Source organism: Lampetra planeri, chromosome 10 (genome assembly GCF_965212315.1).
Source record: "Lampetra planeri chromosome 10, kcLamPlan1.2.h2, whole genome shotgun sequence".
Lineage (NCBI taxonomy): Eukaryota > Metazoa > Chordata > Hyperoartia > Petromyzontiformes > Petromyzontidae > Lampetra > Lampetra planeri.
Genome location: NC_136116.1, coordinates 15,928,664 through 15,952,954, shown reverse-complemented (window position 1 = coordinate 15,952,954; position 24,291 = coordinate 15,928,664). Strand labels below are relative to the sequence as shown.

The window sequence follows — 24,291 nt, the reverse complement described above, 5'->3', positions numbered from 1 at the left end:
TGTAAACATACGAGCAGCCTGCTTCAGTTGACGTTGAAGATCCTTGGAGGTCATTCACAAGAATAGGACATTGTGTACGAGCATCATTGTCCATATTCAACAATGTGAAAAATGACACGCAAACTACTTGGTTGGAATTATACATAGCAATCATTGCCTCTGCCGTGAACACTTGTCAGGACCCTCATGAAAGAGTCATAAGACTCGGGCTTTCCTGGGTAAAAATCACAACAATAACCTGCATCGTGTAATTTAAGTGGTCTTGGAAAAAGATCAGCATCACTTTTGAATTAACAAGTATGGTAGCCTGCATCTGTTATACAGCAGGTAGGCTGTCCTGTACAATTAGCATCCTGCATCCACTCCCCTGACCATATTGCAGTCATTCCAAGTTGTGCACTTTGTATGTGGCCCAATGGCATGCATGCCATATGATGTTTCTTGAATGTTTGGCTGCTAGAACAGCGCCAATTTCCTTTGCTGTCCAGCCCCTCGTGTGTGCAGAAACCCAACTGCAGACCATTGGCCCATAAGCTAAGAGTTGGAGCAGCGCAGACAGAGGCCACTCCCAGAGGTCGGCGCGTGGGCACTACAGTTATGCAGCCATGGGAAATCCACAGCACAAGCAGTCGCAACGATTTCTACCAACAGCGGAGCAGTCGACCAGGTAGCAGACAACCAGCAGGGACGCAACATTGCCAGAGAATACCAGGATGAAGCATACATCCAAGTAGGTTGCGGAAATGGCAGAAAGTATACATCAACAGTAAATAATGGAACAGCCAACAAATACGAATATAAGATGTATTGGGTAGAAGTTTGCAAGTGGGTTACACTCCGGAAATTAAATAAAATCTAGTTGTGAAGAGACGTGCAATGTCCGTCCCTCAACATTTCACTTGTATGTATGCTGAACTTCTTTCGCACTGTACATAGCCAACAACAATAATCGGAGGTGCGGGACTTGCTGTAACCTTTATGCATGGAAAAATCGGGAATTTAATTATAGTTTTTCTTTACCACTCTTGTCTTGCATTTGAAACCAGAAGTAGGCCTCTCACAGGCTGTATATTGCACGTTCTACAAACTGATGCATGCACAAGACGGTGGGTGATCCATCAGTCACCGAGAAGATGTCACATACAATATACACTTTAAATGAGATGCACTCAGATGTGCTTCACTGTTCCGAAGCGGTCGGCGAAAAACTGAGAGAAATGCGACACCAAATGTTCATGGTTTTGAGCAATGATCGTCTCGTGACTACCCCCATTCTACTTATGGAACGAAGTGTGAGGAAGGGTAAATGGAGTGGGGGGGGGGCAGATGTGGGGGGTGCAGAGGTGGAGCTGTGCGAGGAGCGAACCTGCCCGGATCATGGCACGGGAGAGTGTACACGAGTGTTTTCACACAGGGACAGAGAAGTGATGAAGGCAAACAAACATATAGACACACACACACACAGAGGCACAGAGGGCAGGCAGATAGACAGATACATAGACATAGGTACACACACGGGTAAAGGGATGGACATAGAGACGGAGAGAATACATACACAGAACGCATAGAGACATCAGGCAACTCAAGGGGAAGGGGCAGGGTGATTTGGTTGATTGGCAGGGTGTGTGGTGAGGAGTGGTCGTGTGGCGATTGTAGCAGGGTGTGGTGGAAGATATGTGCTGGAGGTGTGGGCTGGATGGGTCAGTTCATGAAGTAAATTCACATTACAATTCGACTTTGATTGTTGGATCTGGCAAATGAGCTAATTGAGGCATTTGCCAGGATATTCCAAAAGTAATATTCGATGCCTACCAGTGTATCTGCTTCTAGCTACTGGCACAGTAGAAAAGTATTTCCCACAGTACCATTACAAATCAGCCAGAGCCATACACCTCTGCTGCTGCTGCTGCCACATCTGCCTTTGCCATTTGGCCACCCATCTGCAGGGAGTTGGGATCAACTGGGAGGAACTCCCACTTGTTGTGACCGTCTCCTACATCGCCCGAGTGAAGAGAAAATTGAATGTACACACATTGAGCCCAGTCACCACAGGCAACTTTAAAAAACCGATGCCATCACTTCATGGCAAACGAAAAAACTAGACCTTTAAAATACACAACACATCTTAAATCCTGCACCACTGCCACTTTATAGTGTTCATTTTATGGTTTTTATTTGTTTTCTAGTTTTAAATCAAATAATTCCACTACATATATATGCTTATATATTTAGCATTCTGATCACAAAATCAAATGCTGGTATACAAAAAAAACATTAAGAAAAGCTAGGTCTGTTGGTACATAACCACACAAACACATCTATTTGCTGGAGAACCGAGGACGAGGTGTAGGACGGTCAGGGAGGGGCCCCGGGCCATGGACAGCAGCTGCGGAGCCCTCGGTGTGGGGGGAGTCTCTCTCACACATTCCCCATGCCAGACACCTCGGACGTTAGCCTGCAACAATAATTCAGAGCAGACACTTCAGGCAACACACTTGACACAATTCATAGTCTTGGTTCTTTCGGTAAAGTCACGTAGATAGAAAACCAAAAATGTAAAAAAGCAAAAAACCCACGACGTTTCGATCGCAACACAAGCGGTCTTCTTCAGGTGGAAAGAAAAGGAACCAACAATATTAATTCTTGCAGTCACGAAAGTTAAGTCTAAACTTGACACAATGTCCAAGCTGGAAAAAGTGATTATACAGTTCTTCAAAACATAAGTGCATTGCAGGCTAGGATTGTTTTAGTTGTTTTAATGTATCCTGTTTCATCAAGTAAGAACTCAAGAGACCATTTGCATATGACAAGGGTCACCAAAATTATGTAATAAACAAAAGTACAACAATGACAAATATATATCAGAGCCAAACAACCGGAAATTAGAGCAGAGCAACAAAAATAATCAAGGTCAAAAACATTTCCTATTAAACGCCAAAGTAAAAGTGAGCTAGAGAAACATGAACATAGACTGAAGGCGAATATTGCACTATTATATAAACAGCTCTATCACCAATGACTACAAAAACGTAACCATGCTTTTTAAATGGTCAGTTTGAACGTGTTTGGAAATCCGTCATCTGCAGATTGTGATCAGGTTATTAAGCAACGTTGTACTTCCCTTTACAAAATTTGTATTGCCCTGGTGTCAAACATGTCCAGAAATCAAATGGCTGTGTGCATGAAGCACCTCTAGTATAATTGACAGAAAAATCGGAGTTGCATTTATATCAGAATTTTCCAAATCTGTCATTTTGTTACTGCAGGGTATTACAATGAAGATGAATATTGGATGAAATGTGCACATTTTAATGAAGTGATTTCTTATTTAAAATCAGTGTACAGTTTTCAGTCATGACAATTGTTACCTGATGTAAATGCGTACATTGCACTGTTGAGTCATTTTACTATTTTGCTCAAACGTACTCGTAATTTGTGAGTTGTTTATGTAAAAACGTACATTTGAAATATCAATTATATTTATTTGCTGATTTATTTTTAGTAAAAAAAAACGTCATGTTGGTTCATATTCACATAATTGATGTCCCAATATCTCATGAAAAAAAATAAAAATTCTTAAGTCAATGCTCATGAGTGATTTTAATCTTAATCTCAGCACTCCCTCTATTGCATCCATCCCCTTTATCTTTGTCACTCCTTCCACGACTCATTCCTCTGGTAATATTCTTGGCCTCAGTTTCACCTCCGTTTTTAAGCATCCCCCCCCTGATCCCTCCTTCCTTTCCCTCACCAACTCTCTCCACCCCTATCCCCCTGCCCATCCAATCCTCCGTCAATCTCCACTCTACCTCTCAACAAGTTATTTCATCTCCAGCATTTCCTCTCTCCTACCTGCTATATCTGATTTCAGCTTCCTTCATCCTAATTCAGCATCCACTACCCTCTCTAATGCACTCCTTCCTCAACTCCCTGGCTCCCCCCCTTCGCGTTCGGTCCCCTTCACGCAAGCCTCAACTCTGGATCAATCTCCTCCTCCAGTCAAAACGAATCCCTCTTGCACAAAGCTGAAAAGGTTTCACAAATCGTCTCCCTCAACCAACAATCTGACTTCATGTCATTCCACTTCTTATCCGACTTGGACAAAGCAAAGATTATTTTCTGGCCCTCATCTCTTCTGTTGCCCCTCATCCCCGTCAACTCTTTTCAACTCCCAACAATTTCCTCCACAACTCTCCTCCAGTTATCTCTATCTTGTCCCTTCTACCAAAGATTTTGCTAACTTTTTGACATCTAAAATGGACTCCATCTGTACCTCCTTTCCTTCTCCATTTCTCACGGTCAATCTTTTTCCACACATGCACCTCAATCCGACTTTACTTCCTCATCCTTTACTTCAACATCTCCACCCTACTTCCTATCCACTTGACCTTATCTCCTCCTCCTTCATACCCCATCTCCTCCCTCTGATTCTCCCCTACCTTGTTTGCCTATTCAATTCCTCCCGTATCTTCTCCCTTTCTTCTTTAACTACTTGAACGCCTGATCCGCTCATGCCTCAATCAGTACATTTTCTCTCACTCTTTATTACCCACAATTCCAATCCGGGTTCCGTCCCTTCAATTCCACTGAAACAGCCCTACTCGCAGTACAGAAACATTTGTCGAACTCTGTGCACGCCGGTCTTTCTTCGTTTTCATTCGAATCGACCTTACTGCAGCCTTAAATGCAGTTGACCATCCTACTAGACCCTTTCCTCTCTCGGAATCTCAGGTGTCCCTCTTTCCTGGTTTCAGTCTTATCGCTCCTCAAGCACCTCAGCAGTCTCATCCAACCACGTCACTTCTCCCCCATCCCGTCACTGTCCCCAAGGTTGTCACCTACTTCTTTCTCTCGACATCTCTCCTCTCGAATCCCTCATCTCATTGTTCAACCTTCCTCATCATTTCTTTGCCGACGACACTCAAATGTTCTTCTTATTCTCCTCTTTCACTGCTGACCTTGCTTCTCACATTTCTAGCTGCCTGATCGCCATCCAATCTTTGATGTCCCAGGACTTTCTTCCTATCAATCCTTCCAAAACCCAAATTATTTTCTTCCCTGCTTCACATTCCCCTCCTCCCTGCCCTATCTTTCTCCCCTTTCTATTTTACCCTCGGCTCATCTGCCCATAATCTTGGCATCATCTTTGACTCCTCTCTCTCTCTCTCTGACCACATATCTGCCACGACCCATTCCTGTCACTTTCACCTCTTCAACATTTTTAAAGTCAGCCCCCTCTGATCAACAAAAAGTACTCCCTCATCTTCACTCAACTCGATTACTGCAACTCTCTTATGCTCAGTCTTTGCTCATATGCATTTAAACCACTCCAACAAATGCAAACTGCCGCTGCCTGGATCATCTTCAATCTCCCCTACCACTCTCACACCTCACTTCTCATCCAGCAACAATGGCTTCCAATCTATTATCGGTGCCTTTCAAATTCCTCACCCTAGTTTACAAATCTGGCTATGATCTCGCCCCAACGTAACTTGCTTCCCTCATCTCATTCTAAGCTCCTTCTCGCCCTCTGCGTTCACAATCCCACCTGTCTCTGCCTGTTCCCCGTCCTCTTTGTGCCCAATCACCCTTCAGTTTTCTCTGACTTCTGGCCTCCTTATACTGGAAAAAGTTGCCCTACATGCCAAACAATCCGCTTCACTCTCCACTTTTCATTCTTCCCAAACTCCTCTTCCCCATCACTGACTCAATCCCTCTTCCCAACTTCCTTACCCATTCACACTCGCTCATCAGTAACCACTCATCGTCACTTTCATCATTGCTTATTTCACACATCATTGTCCACCATGTACTACCATCCTTCTCATCAACTCATCTCATCACACTATTCTGCTGTACAAATAGCAAATTCTTTGTTCAGCGCATTGATCAAGGCACTATATAAATTAAACTAAGATGTTTTGTTGAAAAGAATGCAACACATTAATTAATAACATCGTGGTCTTGAATATAAACATAAATGGGCAATGGCTCTTCATAGCATATAAAAAAATATAGTATTTGTTATGAAATAGTAATTTCTTGGTTTTATAATCCAGATAACTGACGCCATGGAAAAAGCATGAATGTAAAATCGCAAAGTTTCAAATATCAGTCAGGAGTCACAGTTCAGATTTGTGGCCCTCAGTCGTTGTCACAACATAATTGAAAAAATTCTCAAACTATTCAAATAAAAAGACCAGTTGTTCACACTTGATAACTGGCAGGGTAGTGTAGGAATCTTGGATCTGAGGATGATTGTCAGTCTTATATTACAGATGTCTCAACATAAACTCTGAATACTTTAGAAAATTTCAAGAGTTAATAAGATTTGAACATTTAAATCTGAAGCATGTCTTTAATAACAGGCCACAAGCATGTATAGTCTTTGATTGTTCACATGAAAGCAAGGTCAATTTGAGCCCATGCCAGTCCTGGGGATTATAGTATCCCATACTTATAGTATCTTTTATCAGTTTGTTGGCATTCTGTTAGTCTGGAAAAACCCAAATGAGTCACAATATTACACTGCCAAGTGCAACAGCTATTGTTTTCTGGTGGGTTTCCAAGAGGGATATTCTCATGAGGACCTACAAAGGGTTATTCTGACATGAAAGCATAACCCACAGCACTTCCTGTCCAGGACTACACTGCTGTCATGTTTCAGCGGAGTAGCTTATCCGTGGTGACAACATTGTTGAACGCCTTGGCAGGAATATGTAATGTTTTATCCAAGTAAGCAAACAGACTGTTATCAACTGTGAGTCTCATCAGCAGGCTGAATCCTGTTAAGTGCTGTTGAATTGCTTTCCACAAACACAATTGTCTATTATTGAAGTGCAACAATATTTTTGAAAACTTGATATGTTGGGTAAGACGATAGTCAAAAGACAATGGTGAAAAATGCATGCTTAAATATCCTAAAACGTTGCATGAATTAATATTATTTACGGGAGTACAAATTATGTTAATCCTAAAGTACTGAATGAACCATTTGTGAATTTACACAGACATGGTACATGAAATTACAGATTAATTAAACTTTGCATACTGCTTCATGTTAAGACAACAGAATACTAGAACAGTGGTCTTACATTTTTAATCTTCTCATACAACAACCAAAGAAAATGCAGCTGCCAATTAACATATGGCTGGCCATGCAAAAAAGCACAACAGAGTTTAGTTGTGCTTTAAATTACTGAGATGCAGTACCGGTAAGATTATGTACGAGACGTAAGTAATAAATGTACGTTTAAGCATATCACCAACACCCAAAGGAAAGTCTTGGTTTAAGGTTACAATGAAACATGCAACACACATGCCACTACCATACAGTATTTTCCTTTAGACGTAAAGCAACTCCAGCACATTAAAATAATGAATGACCTTTTTTCAAAAATAATCAGAATATTTATACTGGAAGAATCCGATTAACTATAAAGCTCTTTTTCACAGATGTCCAGATTAACTATGGGTGAGAATATGCTCTGCCCATTGCTAACATGTTAGATTTTATAAAGACCTGATTGTTGGTGGTGCTGTTTTAGCCGACACAAGATTGAGCGGATGATACTTTTCAATTGGCCACCACATAGTGCAAGATACTTTAAAATAGGACTTGTATGATCTCAAACAAACTACCTCATATTTAAGATTGCTTATACATTATTTCCACAATAATGGTGACAATTTTTGTTTCCAAATACATCAAACGTGTTCTACTTGCCAACAATGCACCATGTAATTTAACGTAAAAATATGCAAGATGAGTGATTGTACAGCTTTTCTTTTCACATTCCTATTATCACAACATTATAATAGTGGAAGCAAAGCATCTGCAGCATCATTAAATATAAAATGATTTTATTTAAATGTTATATTTAAATGTTAAACTTCCACATTTGTATCCACTGTTGATATATTGAAACATCCGGGAAAAAGGGAATTTACCTACAGTATCAAAAATACAAAAGGCTCGATTCGAGTCTGCTACGAACACATGTAGTTTACAATGCACATGTCCTTGTCGAGGAATAATTAATTGTATCAAATAAACACACTTATATCCAAATTAATGCTCATCACTGTCAAATGAGGGTTGTGCAGTCGTTAATAAGGCTTATAGCGGTGTTCACTTTTTATGTTCATGTTAGCAAGGAACTTATTTGATTGACCTTCCCCACTTGCATTGGAGGCGTGATCGCTTCCTGCCTGGCAGGGCTGAATCGTTGGGAGTGAAAGTGTGTCTACAAGGCCTGCTACAGGCAGCAACAGCGGGGGGCTGGGAGTAGCAGCAGCAGAGAGAGGGGTGGAGGGTGGGATGGAGGTGACAGCAAGGAGAGACTCCACTGGGCTGGGGGTAGGAAGGGCGCTGTTCAGTTGGCTGGACACAGGGGCGGTGGTAATGGGAGAAGGAGGAATAGCCAATTCCAGGCTGCAGGAAAAACAAGACATGATATCGAGTAAATAACATGGGACCACCTGTGTCACAGTACTCCATTATCACAAAGGTAGCAAACACGCAAGTACAGTTTGCCTTGCCAAAACGTATCAGCAGAAGCACAAAAACACTTGCCAAATGCTCAAATCACAAGACTAATACTGCTGCACTTAGGTTGATATGTATTACAACATAAGAAATATCCAGTATAAGCGGGCAAAATAAAAATAGAATGTCAAGTACATAATTTATTATCAATATAAAATAAACCCTAAATACCGCAAATAATAAGTACAAATTATTAAGTAGTCATATACATCTCAAATTGGAAATAGACGTATTACATTGTTTGTCTCTTGTTGGTAACTGAAAAGAATCCACATCCACTGAGAGATAAAAATAACACATCTAGATGGAGGATTTTTTATGTACATACTGCTTGCTTAAATGCCTCAGCAACACTCAACACGACCCTACACCACATCTCATCTTAACAATGTCAATGCCCTGTTGCAGTCGAGTCAAAGGACCCCCCCCCCCCTCCCACCAGGCAGCGGTTCCTGTGTGGCGCGAGGTCGACACAGCACCAGCCAGAACATTGACATCTCAGTTTGCCAGTAGGGGGTGATGGCACGATGTGGTATTCACTTTCAAGTAATTTGCCAGTAATTTATCAGATTTGGCCGACTAAATATTAAGTTATACACATGAGGTAATATTGCCTAGTGTTCCTATTTATACATTTGGTATATAAGTATGAAGACAAGGTGTAATTATCCAACTCTTTGGGCATACAATTGACTGGTTCAGTAGCTATCTTTCTGAGAAAAAGCACGTTGTTTTAGTTGAAAACATGCTCTCTGAAAACAAATACATCACGATGGGAGTTCCTCTGTGAATGTATTCACGCTTTGTATTTTTAACATTTTCGACCGGTTTCCGATATTCCTGTAACGTGTCAAACATATACCGACACTGGCTTGTTGTATCGTGATCTATGTAACTTTGATTGTAACTAAGATCTTGTACTGTACAATATCTGTACCGTTGCAGGATGGCCATAAATAAAATACAATATCAAATACAATAGAAAAATATAGATTCAACTCTTGCCGATACCTACAGTAGCGTGGCAAAGGCTTGAGAGGAAATGTTCAACAAGCATCCCACCATCAATGATGTAGAAGCTTCAACGAGTGATCAAATGATTCTCATTAAATACGTGCATTTTACATCCATGTATCTAAATCAGCTCAAGCCTCCCATAAATCACGTGACTTAAGTGTGGCCACGCCCATTCTGAGCCCCTCCTCTCCCCACCCGCTGTGAGAACAGGGGCTGCTCCATCCAACTCACTTCCACTTGATCCTTCCCCCTCACCCTCCCATCCCTGGCATTGGCTTCGTCATTCCTCCTCCCCCTCTGCTCATCCTGAGCCGTGCACTCTTTGTCCGTCTTGGGGACTTCCATCCCAGCATTTCCTCCCTTTCCCATTACTTTCCCTTATTCCACGACATCCTTGACTCTACTCCCTCTGCCATGGTGTACCACGGGTAACAACAAGATGTATTCATCACCATCCTAACCTACCCTACTAAAATGGATGCGGTCTCATCAAAATTGGCAATTTCAAAACTGCATTATTTAAATTGACAACTTGCATTAAAATGAGTAAGAACTGGAAGGACTGTAAACATACAAGAGACTATGGAGGGACATGTACCATAGAGAGTTGTGCTAGTTAACAGGCAAATTACGAGGTGAGAATATATGAAGCAGCAGCAGAAAGAATGGTACAAGTGCAGAGCAAATGGAGCATGATTACTACATAAAAAATGTTCAAGGTAGTAAGGGGCATGAAAACAACAATCTTGAACTGGAAGATAATCCTCAAATGTACTGCAGCTCGTCCATTGGGAGGTTTGAAAATTAGGGTAATAAAACACTCCGACGTTTCACTTGAGGAGCTTAACAGCAGCCTTCTGGATGATCTTAAAATCTTTAGTTAAGAATGAACAAGAGGGTGTGTGATGGAAGGGGGCAGCAACAGGCCTCCTAGCCACAGGCCTGCTCACCAAATCAAACTAACAGCTATTATTAAGAGGCTTGTGGGAAAATGCAGGAGGGGCCGTGGGTTAGGGTGATGTGAAAAAACAAGCAAGAGCATCAGTGGCACCAAGATGGTGCTCAACGTGCCAAATGGTTGCACTCTGGTCAGTGGTATGACACTCAGTGGTATGACGCATGGCAGTATGCCAACTGGTGGTATGACGTTAGGCGGTATGCCGCTCAGTGGTATGGCATTCTGTGCTGAAATCCAGCAGCATAAAGTGGGGAACTAAAAAAAAGAAAAATGTACATGGGAACAAGCAGAATTTAGGAAAGGTTTCTCTACCATCGACCACATAGGTACTATTAACAAGGTTTGGGAAAAGACTAAGTAGAAAGATATGCAGTTATCCAAGTTTTCAGAAACCAAGGCCTCAAACAATATTTAAAGTAACTACATTAAGGTCATTACAAAGACCCACGAAGACGACATCAAGTACCAACAAACACGTTAAAAGGGGATTCCGACAAGAGGACACGATCTCGCCAATCAGTTACAGCAACATCAGAAGATAGTTTGTGAAAACTGGATTGTGTAAGTGTGGTGCAAGTATTTAGCTTTAGAATTTCTCGAACACAAATGCTCATCAATTGCATTTCATGGTCAGGAATATCGTCTTGAACTTCATAATGCTTTTAAGTGCAAAAAAAACGTAATACACAAGGTTGGCACAGATTTTCAATATGTCCTACTGTACATAACTTAATTTGCGATTTTACCCATGGTTTGGTGAATGTTTTTATTACGTCATTGAAATGTATATTGATTTCAGCAGCCTTTCTGTATTGGCCCAAAGTCTGGCTTACCCAAGTCTGGCTTCAGGTTGCACTGCACAATACAATGTACAGTACAATATGGATTTACATAACATAAAACTTGCAGGCTTATCTCAAGCTGCTAAATGAGAAGTGGGGCGTGCACATCACAGGGAACCATCAAACAACAGGGGACATCTCTACATGTGATACTAGGAAGATACCAGGACGACTGTGGATTAAATCAGGCAAGTTAAATTTTGCAATTATAGTGAAGAATTTCCATTCAATTACACTCCTTCATATTGGTTAAAAACACATACTTCAAAGGGATTATTAATCAACTACATTCAATGTTAATTTGTAAAACAATGATACAAACTTACCTTGCATTAATGAGGTACTGAGCCAGACTTATGTTGGCTGAGGATCCCGTAATGATGACCTGCCGATCAGTAGATCCCTCAATGGCATTGGCTATCTTAATCTGAGCACCAGACATTTGACGAATCTCATTGATCTTTGAGCCTTGTTTCCCAATGATGCATCCAATTAACTGCAACAGAAGTAATTCATAATTAAGAACAAGCCATTGAGCCAGTTCATACAGGAAGTCTCCACTCCTAGCAGGAAATCTATTTGACTTACACATATTTAATGTAAATTACTGCACATACTCTTTGGTTCTTTCGGTAAAGTCACGTAGATAGAGAAATACATAATAGATCTGCCTACATGACTTTACCGAAAGAACCAAAGAGTAAAGCTTCAAATCAATATTGAATTACTGCACAATTTTACAAAACATGTAACTAAAAATATAACGGTATTTAAAATGATCGTCTTCCCACAGGATGAGGGACATAAATGCTATCTGGCCTGGTGTTAGTGGTCAATCTGGGCCAAAGTGTTGGTTGGTCAGGGGCATTGGCAGGGCCAAGGAGTCACAATACTGAGATGGAACCGGGGGAGACAAATATAATTAGTTAAAGTAGAATAGATAACATTTGACTTACATCATTTGGAATGCTGATTTCGTGTGTGCTGATTTGGCTATTCGAGTCAACACCTGCATGATAAAAACAGGTCAAATGTCAAAATGTTATTCAGCACACTTTATGCGAAACGCGAGAAAGTAACGAGGAGCGTAGCAAAAGCGGGACGTCACGTACCCTCAGCAGTTGCGGAGAAGCCCGTTGGGGTTTGCTGAGTCATAGGAGTGTATGGAGTGTGCTGCATAGCCAACTGGTGCAGCTTTGTCAGCTGTAAGACACATCCAGTATAATTACTTTACAGAGTAACAGCACATGTATGCATTCTCTAAAACTTACAAAGGTGCAATGGTGTCACTAGACCAGACATTTGCTTTTAAACTTGACTTACATCTGGATTGGGGATAGCATACTGTCCTTGAACTGTGTAGGCCTGTAAAGAAGATACCAAAAACATATGATGAATTCCAAGAAATACTATTTCAGAAACACTTGATTTGGCACAACTTGCTGGTTAAAATGTCGACATATTCCAAACATGACACCATGGGCCAAGTAAAAAGTCATTGTCTTCAAGCTCAACTAAACATTGGGAGTATAGTATTCTCTGTTGTTCACCCAAAGACAGTCGGACATGTACAGTTGTGGAAAGTCAAGGGGCCAGTATGACATATGGATGGATTAGTAGCAGTCATTAATTAAATAGATATAGAAAACCTGCAAAGTGTGCAAAAAAGCATAAAGAGTTGCATGCTTGGAATTACATGCAGAAACAGAATGAAACACATGTGGATTACAGAAGATAGCAGGTTAATAACATCATCCAAACTACAAAGCAGCTGGGCCAGACTGTCTCTCCAGCGACCCTCAAGCACTGCGCTGACCGGCTGTCTCCGGTGTTCATCAACATCTTCAACACCTCCCTGGAGACATGCCATGTACCAGCCTGTGTCAAGTCCTCCACCATCATCCCTGTGCCCAAAAAGCTAAGTCCAGGACTTAATGATTACAGACCCGTCACCCTAACCTCTTGTGGTAATGAAGTCTTTTGAGCGCCTGGTGCTGGCACATCTCAAAGCCATCACAGACCCTCTCCTGGACCCCCTGCAGTTTGCCTACAGAGCCAACAGGTCTGTGGACGACGCAGTTAACATGGCCCTCCACTTCACCCTACAGCACCTGGACTCCCCAGCAACCTACGCCAGGATCCTGTTTGTGGACTTCAGCTCTGCTTTCAACACCATCATCCCTGCCCTACTTCAGGACAAGCTCTCCCAGCTGAACGTGCCCGACTCCACCTGACAGGAAGCAGTGCGTTAAGCTGGGAACACAAGTCTCTGACTCCCGGTCCATCAGCACCGGATCTCCTCAGGGCTGCATCATTTCCCCTCTGCTCTTCTCCCTGTACACCAACAGCTGCACCTCCAGTCACCCGTCCGTCAAACTCTTGAAGTTTGCAGACGACACCACCATCATTGGGCTCATCTCTGGTGGGCATGAGTCTGACTATAGGTGGGAAACTAACAACCTGGTGACCTGGTGTAGCCAGAACAACTTAGAGCGTAATGATTTTAAGACAGTGTAGATGGTTGTGAACTTCAGGAAGAATACAGCCCCACTCACCCCCATCACCCTGTACGACTCCCCAGTCAACACTGTGGAGTCCTTCCGCTTCCTGGGCACTATCCTCTCCCAGGACCTCAAGTGGGAACTGAACATCAGCTCCCTCATAAAGAGAAAAACAACAGAGGATGTACTTCCTACGGCAGCTGAAGAAATTCGACCTGCCAAAGACAATGATGGTGGACTTCTACACAACCATCATTGAGTCCATCCTCACCTCCTCCATCACCATCTGGTACGCTGCTACCTCTGCAAAGGACAAGAGCAGACTGCAGCGTATCATTCGCACTGCTGAGAAGGTGATTGGCTGCAATCTGCCTACCCTCGAGGACCTGTACACCTCGAGGACCCTGAGGCGACTCCTCCCACCCTGGATACTCTCTGTTCCAGCTACTCCCCTCCGGCAGAAGGCTGCGGTCCATCAGGACCAAAACCTCACGTCACAAAAACAGTTTCTTCCCATCCGCTGCTGGCCTCTTCAACAAGGCCAGGGGCTCAAACTGACTTTAACGCTCAAACTGAGTTTAACACAATATCTGCACAATGACACCCTGCCATATTTGCACTATGTTACCTTATTTGCATTTTTGTAATTTTATATTGTATATTATAGCTATTGTATATTTTAGATTATATTTTATTCAATTTTTACATACTTTAGCTCCTTAGTATTAGTTAGACTTGTACCTTTAGTATAGTTAGACTTGTAAACCACTTATTTAAGATTTAAGATTCCTATACGTTGAATGTATGCACCTTCCGGCCAAAGTAAAATCCTTGTCTGTGCGAACTTTCATGGCGAATAAAACCCTTTCTGATTCTGATTAAGTGAAAGTAATTTGGCAGAGAGATGTCGCCAGAAATGATGATTGCCAATGGACACCAATAACAGTGGCAGCCAAGGAATCAGAATCTTTATTTACACTGGAGGAATCCGATGAGCTATGAAGGATAAAATGGATCCAAGAGGACATGCTTGAGGAAGAGATAGAGCGATGAAGTTAGTTCATGTGTAGAGGTGTTACGGGAGGGCGAACAAACACACCAGGGGTGGTTATGGCCGCACACGGAAGCGTGCTAACATCCAAGTCCGCACCGTTGAGCCTCGGGGGCTAAAACGGCGCTGTGATCCCCCACGGCCCCACTCCTCGGTGGGGGAGTTGCTATATAAGGCGGTGAGCCGGAGGGCTCGGGGTTCAGTGTTCAGCCTTAACCAGCGAAGAAAGAAGACCGGCTAGATAGGCCCTGGGACTCCCCTGGATCGCCGTCCTCCTAAGGACCGACCAGGGCAAGCCAGTGGCGTGGCCCCGAGAGCCCAGAGCCGATGTTCTTGTAAGAGCCGGTCTGGGGACTCAGGGTGCCGTAATCCCAGCTTGGCCAGAGCTGGGTCAGCTAGCCTCCCCTAGCTCTGTAGTGGAGGACCTGGGAGTAGGCTAGCCGGGATAGAGATTGTGGGGTCTCCCTGTTAGACGGGTGAAGGGGCCGATACCCCTTCGAGTGTCGTATACCTTGGCCTGTATACAGTGGAACGTTTAATAAATAAGTGTGCCTCCGACTACGTCGTCCAAGTCTCTTTGAACCTACTACACATGTACAGGTCAGACATTTATTATTGCACTGCAGGATCGTGAGAGATGGCGAAAGCTTGGGGAGAGGCCTTCATTCAGCAGTGAATTGACTATGGCTTGTGATGTTGATGACAGGGGCCACTGTCCTAACGCACAACTACTGCCAACTTCCCACAAAATGACGCTCATTTACAATGGGAATTGAACATGGCTTCCTCAAACTGTGATTCGACTGACAAATCACAATCCTAACTGGCTGGATAACACAGGTATTCCAAAAGCAATGAAAAATATGTGCCTAAGGAGGAAAGTTTTCAATCAATTAATATTACCTGCTTTGACAGACTAATATGACACATGCATGGAAACATGTCAATTGTCAAAAAAATTAAGTGAACTTTGGTCGGACACATTGCCAGAAGGTGTGATGGCCGACGGATGAGACTGGTGACAAGTGACAACCAGGGGAGCAATGGGATTAGCTCATGTGCAGAATCGAGATGGATTGTGGGATCACAGGAGCATAGGGAGTGCTGATGATGTGCAGAGGCCTTCATCCAGCAGTGGGTAGAGCAGGTCGAAAATATGCACTTATGCGAGCATTATAAGATTAAGCCATTAAAAATATGAAGCTTACAAAACTTGAATAGTAACAATTAGTCAAGTAAAGAATGTATTGATTGCATACATACATTTCCACATTGCAATGATCATCTTAAGAATACCTGATGCAACTCAAGGTCTGTGAAGATGGGGACGCAAACGCTGAATGCATTCATGCATCACGGAAAGAAATGGCTGAGAGCCACGTCATATTTATGAGAGTTTTTTTAAGTCAAACCTACAATTGCTATCCACCATGATAACGGATTTAAAATGAGCATCTCACAGTTGTGTGGTAAACAAAAAAAGCCAGCATGTGGGAATGCGTGTACGCAGAGTGTGCCAACACTGCATAATCCCAGGATTTAATCAGAGCAATCAACTGCAATTAAATTAGCTTCTCAAATTCTAGTGTCTACACATGCACATGTACTGGTGTTGTCTTGCACTTAAATGAATGTGCATCACTTACCTGGCCTCCAGCAAAAATAACCGGATTGTTGGTGGTGGATGTTTTGGGGCGGTAAGGGATCGTGGCACCCTTCGGAGGAGACTGAAAGATGAGCACAGCAAAGTGCATCATCAGTAGCTGACCATGACATGAACTTGCGTGTGAAAAGAGCATCACAGACGAATATGAATACAATACCAAACAAGCAAAACATAATGCAATACAATAAAAAAAGGAAATGATGCGTCCTTAGAAATACTTTCCAAACTGCCTTTGGTTCAACAACATAACAGACTAACATGGAAACACAGACAGCATATTATAATTTTTTTACTGCCCTTATTTACCATTGAAAAATATATAATTTAAACAAACCTTCAGCATTTGCCAAATTACGCAAATAATCATATCAAGCACACACTGTAGTAGTGATGTAAAAACTGACCTCCAGCATAACAAGGCAGATCTGCCTCATGCACTGCACGATGGCATCTGGTGTGCCAGAGATGGTCACGGCCCGCTCGGTAGAATTTGGCAGCAAATCTCCAGCCACCTGCACTTGGGCACCTGTTGACTGTAGAGAAATTCCAGACGACCACCATTTAATAAGGGGCACAAAACAACATTTACGATCGAATCATCGGGAATACCAAGCAGGGTTGAGAATAGACAGTGCTCGGCCCAGCATGCACGCCAGCCTGCCATAGGCGGTAGCAGGACACCACGGTCGTCAGTAGAGGGCAGTGCAGAAAAATCCGCTTTTGTTCTGTGCGTCTACACTGTGGTAAAGTATGGTCAAATAATCCCCACAACCCACACAGTGCGATGAGGCCTAATCAGCAGTGGCTTCAACAGAGGGCGATACAAGAAACACACTTGGATATTGTAAATGCCATTCATATTTTGTTATTATCTGACCAATTACTAATCATAGAATATATAATGGCATTGTAGACTGATTTTTTTTTACATTTGCAAATAAATTGTTTTCATTAATGCTCTAGAAATGTGACAGGAGCAGCACTGGCATAAAGAGGTGTATGGAGTGACATCGGAGTGAAATTACTCACGCATCAAAGACGCAGTACATTTTGAAAATGGTTTTAGCCCAATTACTACTATAATAGGCCAAAAAAGTATGTAACGAGCGTGACGTCACTCCACATACCCCCCCCCGTCATTAATAATAAAATAATCATGAACGGGTGGATTTTTACACTGACGCAAAGTCGCTTCAAATATGACGTTTCTTTACAGAAAGTCAAAAATAAATCTACGCAGCAGTGCTATATCTGTACGTGACGTCACTGCAAAACTGCAAAAGAGACCCCCCCCCCCCCCCCATTAATAATCATGAGCGAGTGGATTTTTACTCCCGCAGGTCGATTAAAAAGACATTTTTTTACGCAAATTCGCTTTAAATTTGACGTTTCTTTATTGAAATGTAATCAAATCAATATTTCTACGCAGCAACAAAGTGTATTTGGTGTCTTTATTTATTTCTTCAGCACCTGAAACAAAAGGCAAGTCTAATTTTTGCTTCTAAATTATGATAAAAGTAGCCTATAGCCCATTCAAGGACGGGTGTATTGCAGTTAATCCGAAATATTTAATCGAAAATAATGACCCGCTCATGATTATTAATGAGGGGGTGGGGCGGGGATCCACATGAGTGACGTCATCATACCATGATTATTCATGAGGGGGGGAGCTCCACGTCGAGTGACATCATCCGCTCATGATTATTAACGAGGGAGTTTGTCCCGCGCGTGACGTCACTCCACATGCCGCACCCCCGTCATTAAGAAGGTCGAGCGGAAATACATTTTTTATTCGCAAATTCGCTTTAAGTTTCAAGTTTCTTTATTGAAAGTGAATCTAATAAATAATTCTACGCAGCAATAAAGTGGATTTGGGGTTTTTATTTTTTTCTTCATTACTTGAGACAAAAGGCAAGTCTAATTTAGACTTCTACATTTTGGTTAAAAAGACATTTCTCGGTGATTTTCCAGATATTGTATTGCCATCCAATTTATTTGAACCCCAGCGACCGAAAGCAGAAGAGAATAAAGTATCAGAGCAGTGAATTTGAACAAATTGAAGGTCGGTTATATACAGTGCTACAGTGAAATTCCGTGAAGTGTTTTATGACATACTTTCATGCAAGATTCACTGCCATTCAATTTACACAAGATACAATTATACTCCGCTCATTTTTTTCGTAAATATTACAGATCCGTCCTAGGACAGGCAAAGAAGCTAGTAAATAACATAACAACAAACCCATATCTACACGATAAATGCTTAGCCTACTTGGTGGCATCTAGGTAGAGATTTCCATTTCAGATTAGTCAGCATTGTGATTGTAAATAATCATCAATACAAGTGAAAGTACAATGGAAGACATACGTCCCTTGATATTAGGAATGGATGCATTCCTGTAAAGTTGTCCGTAACGCAGAATGCTGTATATCGAACAGTATTTTACCAATCACTTCCATTATGTAGAGTATTGTGAGTAACCAATGAGAAGGGGAACAAAAGGAGGTGCGAGTGGGTTGACAGTCAAGCCACTCGCAACGTCACGGGTTGTGTAAGAGCACCCTTCGGGAACAAAGGCGGGGCCGAGCTGGGGGCAGGAGCCGCCCAAGGAGTTCTTAAGGGGTACCCCGTGACGAAGGTGGGGTTGTCATGGGGAGCCAAGGTAAGGATCGGATGAAGAGGGTCTCTCTCTCCTTGTCGCGGAGCGGTGTTGGCCGAACCCCCGCTCCAGGCAGACGTGTGAGAGAGCCCAAAGGGTAGCCGAGGGTTGGACCCAAATAGTATTCAGTGTCCGGGGTAAAGGACCGAGACAGAGTGCACCTACACTGGTGTGAGCGTAGGATGTCGAGTGTGAGAGTGTTTTAATAAACGGCAAAGCCCTTATAGTATTCCTCGTCTCCGCGTGAGTCTACTGCACAGCAATTATATCAGTGGAGATGCATTCATAAGGAATAAATTTCGGCTCCAAGACGTAATAAAATCATTCATAATAATGCAGAAGACCTTTTTAAAGCATATTTAAGGGTAAATGTTGGAACAAAAATCTATTCTCAAAATAAGTCGAAAAATGAAACCTGTACATTACTTACCAGAAACTATGGTGAAATGTGCTCTAAGACAAATGACAGACGATGCATTGTTCGATTTCCCCCCCAAAAAATGCAGCAAACACAATGATGTTTGTATTTCCACATTGCATACACGAGGGAACCCTCCTCACCTCTCGCAGCTCCTTGATCTTGTTCCCGCTCTTGCCAATGAGAGAGCCGCACTGGCTGGCCGGCACCACGAGGCGCAAGGTGACCGGTGGGCGGTTCATCACCACGCTGTTCGCCATCGTGCTGATCATGTCCTGCTCCATATACACATACGCACCAAGCGCACGTTGTTATTATTGTCGTAATTATTGCGAGTGTTTACCCAGAAAAGCCTCACCAAGTCTCAACTATTTTCAGGAGGGTCCTGCAAAATTGTTCACAGTCGGAGGCAACAATTGCTATTTCCCAATAAAGTAATTATCTGGAAAGATATAAAACGTGGCATATTTTACAAATATTTCATGTAAATAACATTTTCATGCTAATAAAGCAACTTATTGAAGGCCCTAAGAGTCGTGGGAGAGGTTTCAAGCTGCCCTACCCAGGTTCCTCATTACCATGTTATGGCTGACTGTAGCCACTCTGTTTCAGGAATTAGGCCCACATACAACATCTATTTTGATCAACAATTTAACGTTAAAACTTTGGTCATTTTAAGGGTTTGTAAAAATACATTCTTGATTATATGTCAAACCCACAAAGGGAATTAATGCTCTTTAATACAAATATTTACGCTTAAGCTGCAACTTTCCTAAATGTGTGAATTCAGAAGCTTACTTTCATGTGTTAAATATTGTCATATCACGGCCTTAAAACAGATCAACAGAAAGTATTTCTGTAGCGGTCATACCTCCTCCAGCTTGTGGGTCATCATTGTGAAAGCACGGAAAATAGCCTCGGTGGGACCAGTGACCGTGATAATGCGCTCAGGACAGTTCCCATCCGAGATGTTAATACGAGACCCGCTCTGCAAGTAGAAACACACTGCAAATCAGCCCCCACCCTACAGGATCGCACACTTCTGCTGCATCGATACACACTTTGTGTTGGTATGAACAGAGAAACATTACCTCATCACGGATTCTCTTCACAAAATCCCCTTTCTGTGAAGTGAATGAACAAGAGTTCACATAATCAGGTACATGTGCAGGTTATAGTGAATAACTAATTTAATCTGTAACAATATTAAACATTAATTATATTGGTGAGGACTAGAAACACAATAATTGCTGTTATCCATGAATGTACAAAGAGATGTAAATATGACCGCCACACAACAAGACAGCTGCTCAAGGCAACTTGGGAGGATACCCTTGGGATACCAAATTAATCCTAATCCTTGGTGCATCTTTGACTTGGTACATGCTTTGTACTCACATCACCTGCTATATGCAACATATCTAAACCTTGTAATTGTAACTGTATGCAGTGCAATTAAGAGAGCTGTACATGTTATGTTCTAAGATTTATCCAAGCTAGATAAAGCTGAACTGAAGCTATGTGAAAACATCTTAAACGCAATGTGAAACCCACCTTGCCTATGATGCTTCCCACTTCCTGTAAATAAAAGAAAAATATATAAATCAGTTCAGAGGCATATAAAAGTAGTGCGGTTACTGTAGACAACACTGACACAAATTACAACTAAGAATCTCGTGAGTGGGCATGTATGCTGAACTTCTTTCACACTGTATGCAACCAACCGTGCTAATCGTAGGTTCAGGACAAATGCACAACTGTATGTATTCATGAAATAAAGACTGTATTTTACACAATAAATGAGCAGTGAATATATCTCCTTAAAATGTTCCTCCACATGAAAAAGATTACACTTCCATTCAACTACAAAGCCTTATTCGAGTGCATAATTTCAGAAGCATCGGTTCAATATCTTAAAAAGAGGGTCCTTGCCTCTAACATCGGGAAGTTAATCAGCACTGGTGCAAGCAAGCCGGAATGCTGATGAGGCAATGTGTGATAAAACCAGTCCAGAGTTTCTTGCATTGACCCAATGCTGCTGAAATGATGCACTCCCAGAAAGCCTTGTGGTTGACAGGAAATGTAAACATTTATTTTATTCCTTTATATGGATGGACAGGTGTGTGGAGGGAGAGACCTGTGAACAACGTCCCACGGCCTTGCGGGCCGCCTGCTAGAAACAATTTAAATTGGATGCCAAGTCAATTTGTGAGGTGATGCCTGATGCTTTCTTTACCTTGCTGTGCATGAGAAGACGAATTGTAAGCGTCACATTAAGTCCACCCTCGGCTTGGCCACCGAGATGACTCATCTTGTTTCACCACACTCTGCAGGGTTACACCTGGTGGAACAAGCACAGTAAATATTATTTGGGTCTTTCGGTAAAGTCACGTAGATAGGTTCAAAGAAAATAACAAAAAACTATGACGTTTCGATCGCAACACACAAGCGGTCGTCATCAGTCAAGATTTAAACAGTAAATTTCAGCTTGGAATTCACTGTTACCAGAAGGTTAAACATTTCAACTTGTTTTTGTGCCTGGAATTATTATAATGCATCATTCACTAACTGCTATGTCATATGAATCGGAAACATGGACATTAACGAAGACAATAGAAAGCGTACAAAGTGGATAAGTGTTCAAAGACGCACAGAGGTGTACACTTGGAATTTGAGAGATATAAAGAGGAACAAATGTATTAGTCGACAAACACAAAGAGATCGTGTTCATCTTTATCCAGCACTGGATAGACCATAGCTGATAATGATTAATGACTTGGGCATATCCCAGTCTCACCCAGATTCCATTACCAAGAAAGGTGCGGGGAACCAGGCAGCGAAGGGGAGGCAAGCATGGGCTTGGGGGATCAGTGGGGCTCAAATGCCCTTTGTTAACCTTGTGTAGGAAATTATAGATGTGCTTATATCAGAATTGAATATCAGAATTGGAGTGATGTAGGGCGGCAGAGTGGGTCAGTGGTACACTTATGCCGCACAATATTGTGCTGGGTTCGATTCCACTCAGATGCATATCTGTGTGGAGTTGGTATGTTCTCCCCCTGTTCTGCATGGGTTTCCTCTGGTTTCCTCTAGCTAAAAAAGTACAATGCAACTGGTACTGCCCAAACATCCCAAATCTTAAACATGATCTGCAAGTTACTGAATTGAGATCAGACCCAGCAGTATCGCCCCGCCACTGTGAGAACTTGACAGCAGGACCCTCCGAAAGAAAGTATCTAAGTGGTCTAATTTCCAAGTCGAGTTTTGGGTGCGGAATTTCAGGAGGCAGTAAAGAGTTGCACGAAGCAAGATGAAACGTAACAAAGGCATAGATTTGCAGCATACTCATCGCAGAAGGGTTGAGCCTTATCAGAGGTACAGTAATACAAATTTGGAAATGTGATGTTGAAGTCTTAAAAATCAATCTACATTGTTTGGTCTTCTTCTCTGAATTTATACACAGCACTGTAGTTACACAGCACTGTACACGGTACTTTCTAACAAAGCAGTCTTCATCGTTCGTGCTGCACTTACAGCACCGCTGCGACAAAGCACTTTGTAGTCACACAGCACTGTATGTCTATATCACTGTAGTTACAGTACTGTGGCTACACAGCACTGTAGTCACACAGCACTGTATGTATATATCACTGTAGCTACACAGCACAGGACTCACACTGTGCTTACGAAAAACGCCGCAGCACCGCACAGTAGACTGTAGTTAAACGGCACTGTCCGGTTCACACAAATGAACACAATAGGCAACGTGTGTGACAATGGCCATTCTCCATAGCCCCCGTAGAGGAGCTGTTGCAGTGCTGTGCAGGAGTCACACGACACCGGCCCCCAGCGCCGCGCCTGTCGACCCCCCACGTCGGCCACGTCTCTCTGGCCGCGCCGCGCGCACTCGCGAGCAGCAGCAGCAGCGGCGGCGGCCGCAGGATGCGGAGCGGGAGGAGGAGGGGGAGGCCCGGGCCCTGAGGGTCCGCCGCGCAGGCCGCGATCGCCGCTGCCGCCGCCGCCGCCCCGCGAGTAGATGGGGTGGGGGGCACGCGAGCCGGGTACCGGGTGGGGGGCCAGAGCGGGGTCTGGCGGGGGGGGGGGGCTCACCTGGCGGGCGGGGGCCGCGGGGGGTTGAGGGAAAGGGGGGGGCCCACGAACCTCGCGCCGCGCTCCGCACGTTCGTAACGCACGGTCGTGACGTTCCGACACGGCTCCTCTTCATTGGCTCGTGGTTACCACGTGACACCGGCATTCGCCCACGATTGGACAGCGACCAGTGGCCGTGTTTCGACGGCGGCACGAGCGGACCACGTGACGGCAGCGCGCGCGAGGGCGGGGTCGCGATCACGTGGGCTTCTCCCCGCAGCGCGCGCGTTCAGCGCCTCGGCCACGCCTCTCGGCACACCACGTGACCGACGAAGGGCTCTCCTAGTGTGACGTAATCGCCACGTGATGCGTAAATGTTTAGGAATGACCTCTCCACTTGTCCGGCATAATGCAAATCTTACCTATGAACGTCATTCTTTGTCTGTCTCTCTATCTGTTTGTGGACGAAACTTGCGAAGGATTTGGCTCGCGAACCGTGGGGTTTAAAAAAGTACCCGGGTACCACGCGATAAGCCCCGTG

The 24,291-nt window shown here is 43.2% G+C and overlaps 1 protein-coding gene across 10 annotated transcripts; it reads right to left on the bottom strand.

Moving 5' to 3' along the window:
- Positions 1 to 790: 790 nt before the first annotated feature.
- LOC144721114 (poly(rC)-binding protein 3-like) lies at positions 791 to 23,887 on the bottom strand. Of its 10 annotated transcripts, none has more exons than XM_078598502.1 (13): positions 23,772 to 23,887; positions 21,898 to 22,002; positions 21,216 to 21,239; positions 20,753 to 20,785; positions 20,533 to 20,649; positions 19,805 to 19,945; positions 16,988 to 17,116; positions 16,564 to 16,644; positions 12,689 to 12,730; positions 12,478 to 12,568; positions 12,322 to 12,374; positions 11,692 to 11,861; positions 791 to 2,455 (listed from the first exon to the last, which is right to left on the bottom strand). In XM_078598502.1, exons 2-13 carry the CDS (start codon positions 21,970 to 21,972, stop codon positions 2,419 to 2,421), a joined length of 993 nt encoding a protein of 330 aa, XP_078454628.1. In that variant the 5' UTR covers positions 21,973 to 22,002; positions 23,772 to 23,887; the 3' UTR covers positions 791 to 2,418. The 10 variants fall into 10 exon arrangements, with proteins under 10 accessions (XP_078454628.1, XP_078454629.1, XP_078454630.1 ...); XM_078598503.1 differs by having other exon boundaries at positions 19,805 to 19,939; XM_078598504.1 differs by having other exon boundaries at positions 19,805 to 19,936.
- Positions 23,888 to 24,291: the final 404 nt, after the last annotated feature.

Excerpts from the sequence above, each read along its gene's own strand:
- LOC144721114 (XM_078598496.1), bottom strand. The coding sequence starts at position 21,972 with ATGAGTCATCTCGGTGGCCAAGCCGAGGGTGGACTTAATGTGACGCTT. Across the intron at positions 16,645-16,987 it reads TCTGCCTTGTTATGCTGGAG|TCTCCTCCGAAGGGTGCCAC; the intron begins GTCAGTTTTTAC and ends CTCATCTTTCAG. Across the intron at positions 11,862-12,321 it reads AAATCAGCATTCCAAATGAT|TTAATTGGATGCATCATTGG; the intron begins GTAAGTCAAATG and ends CTTCTGTTGCAG.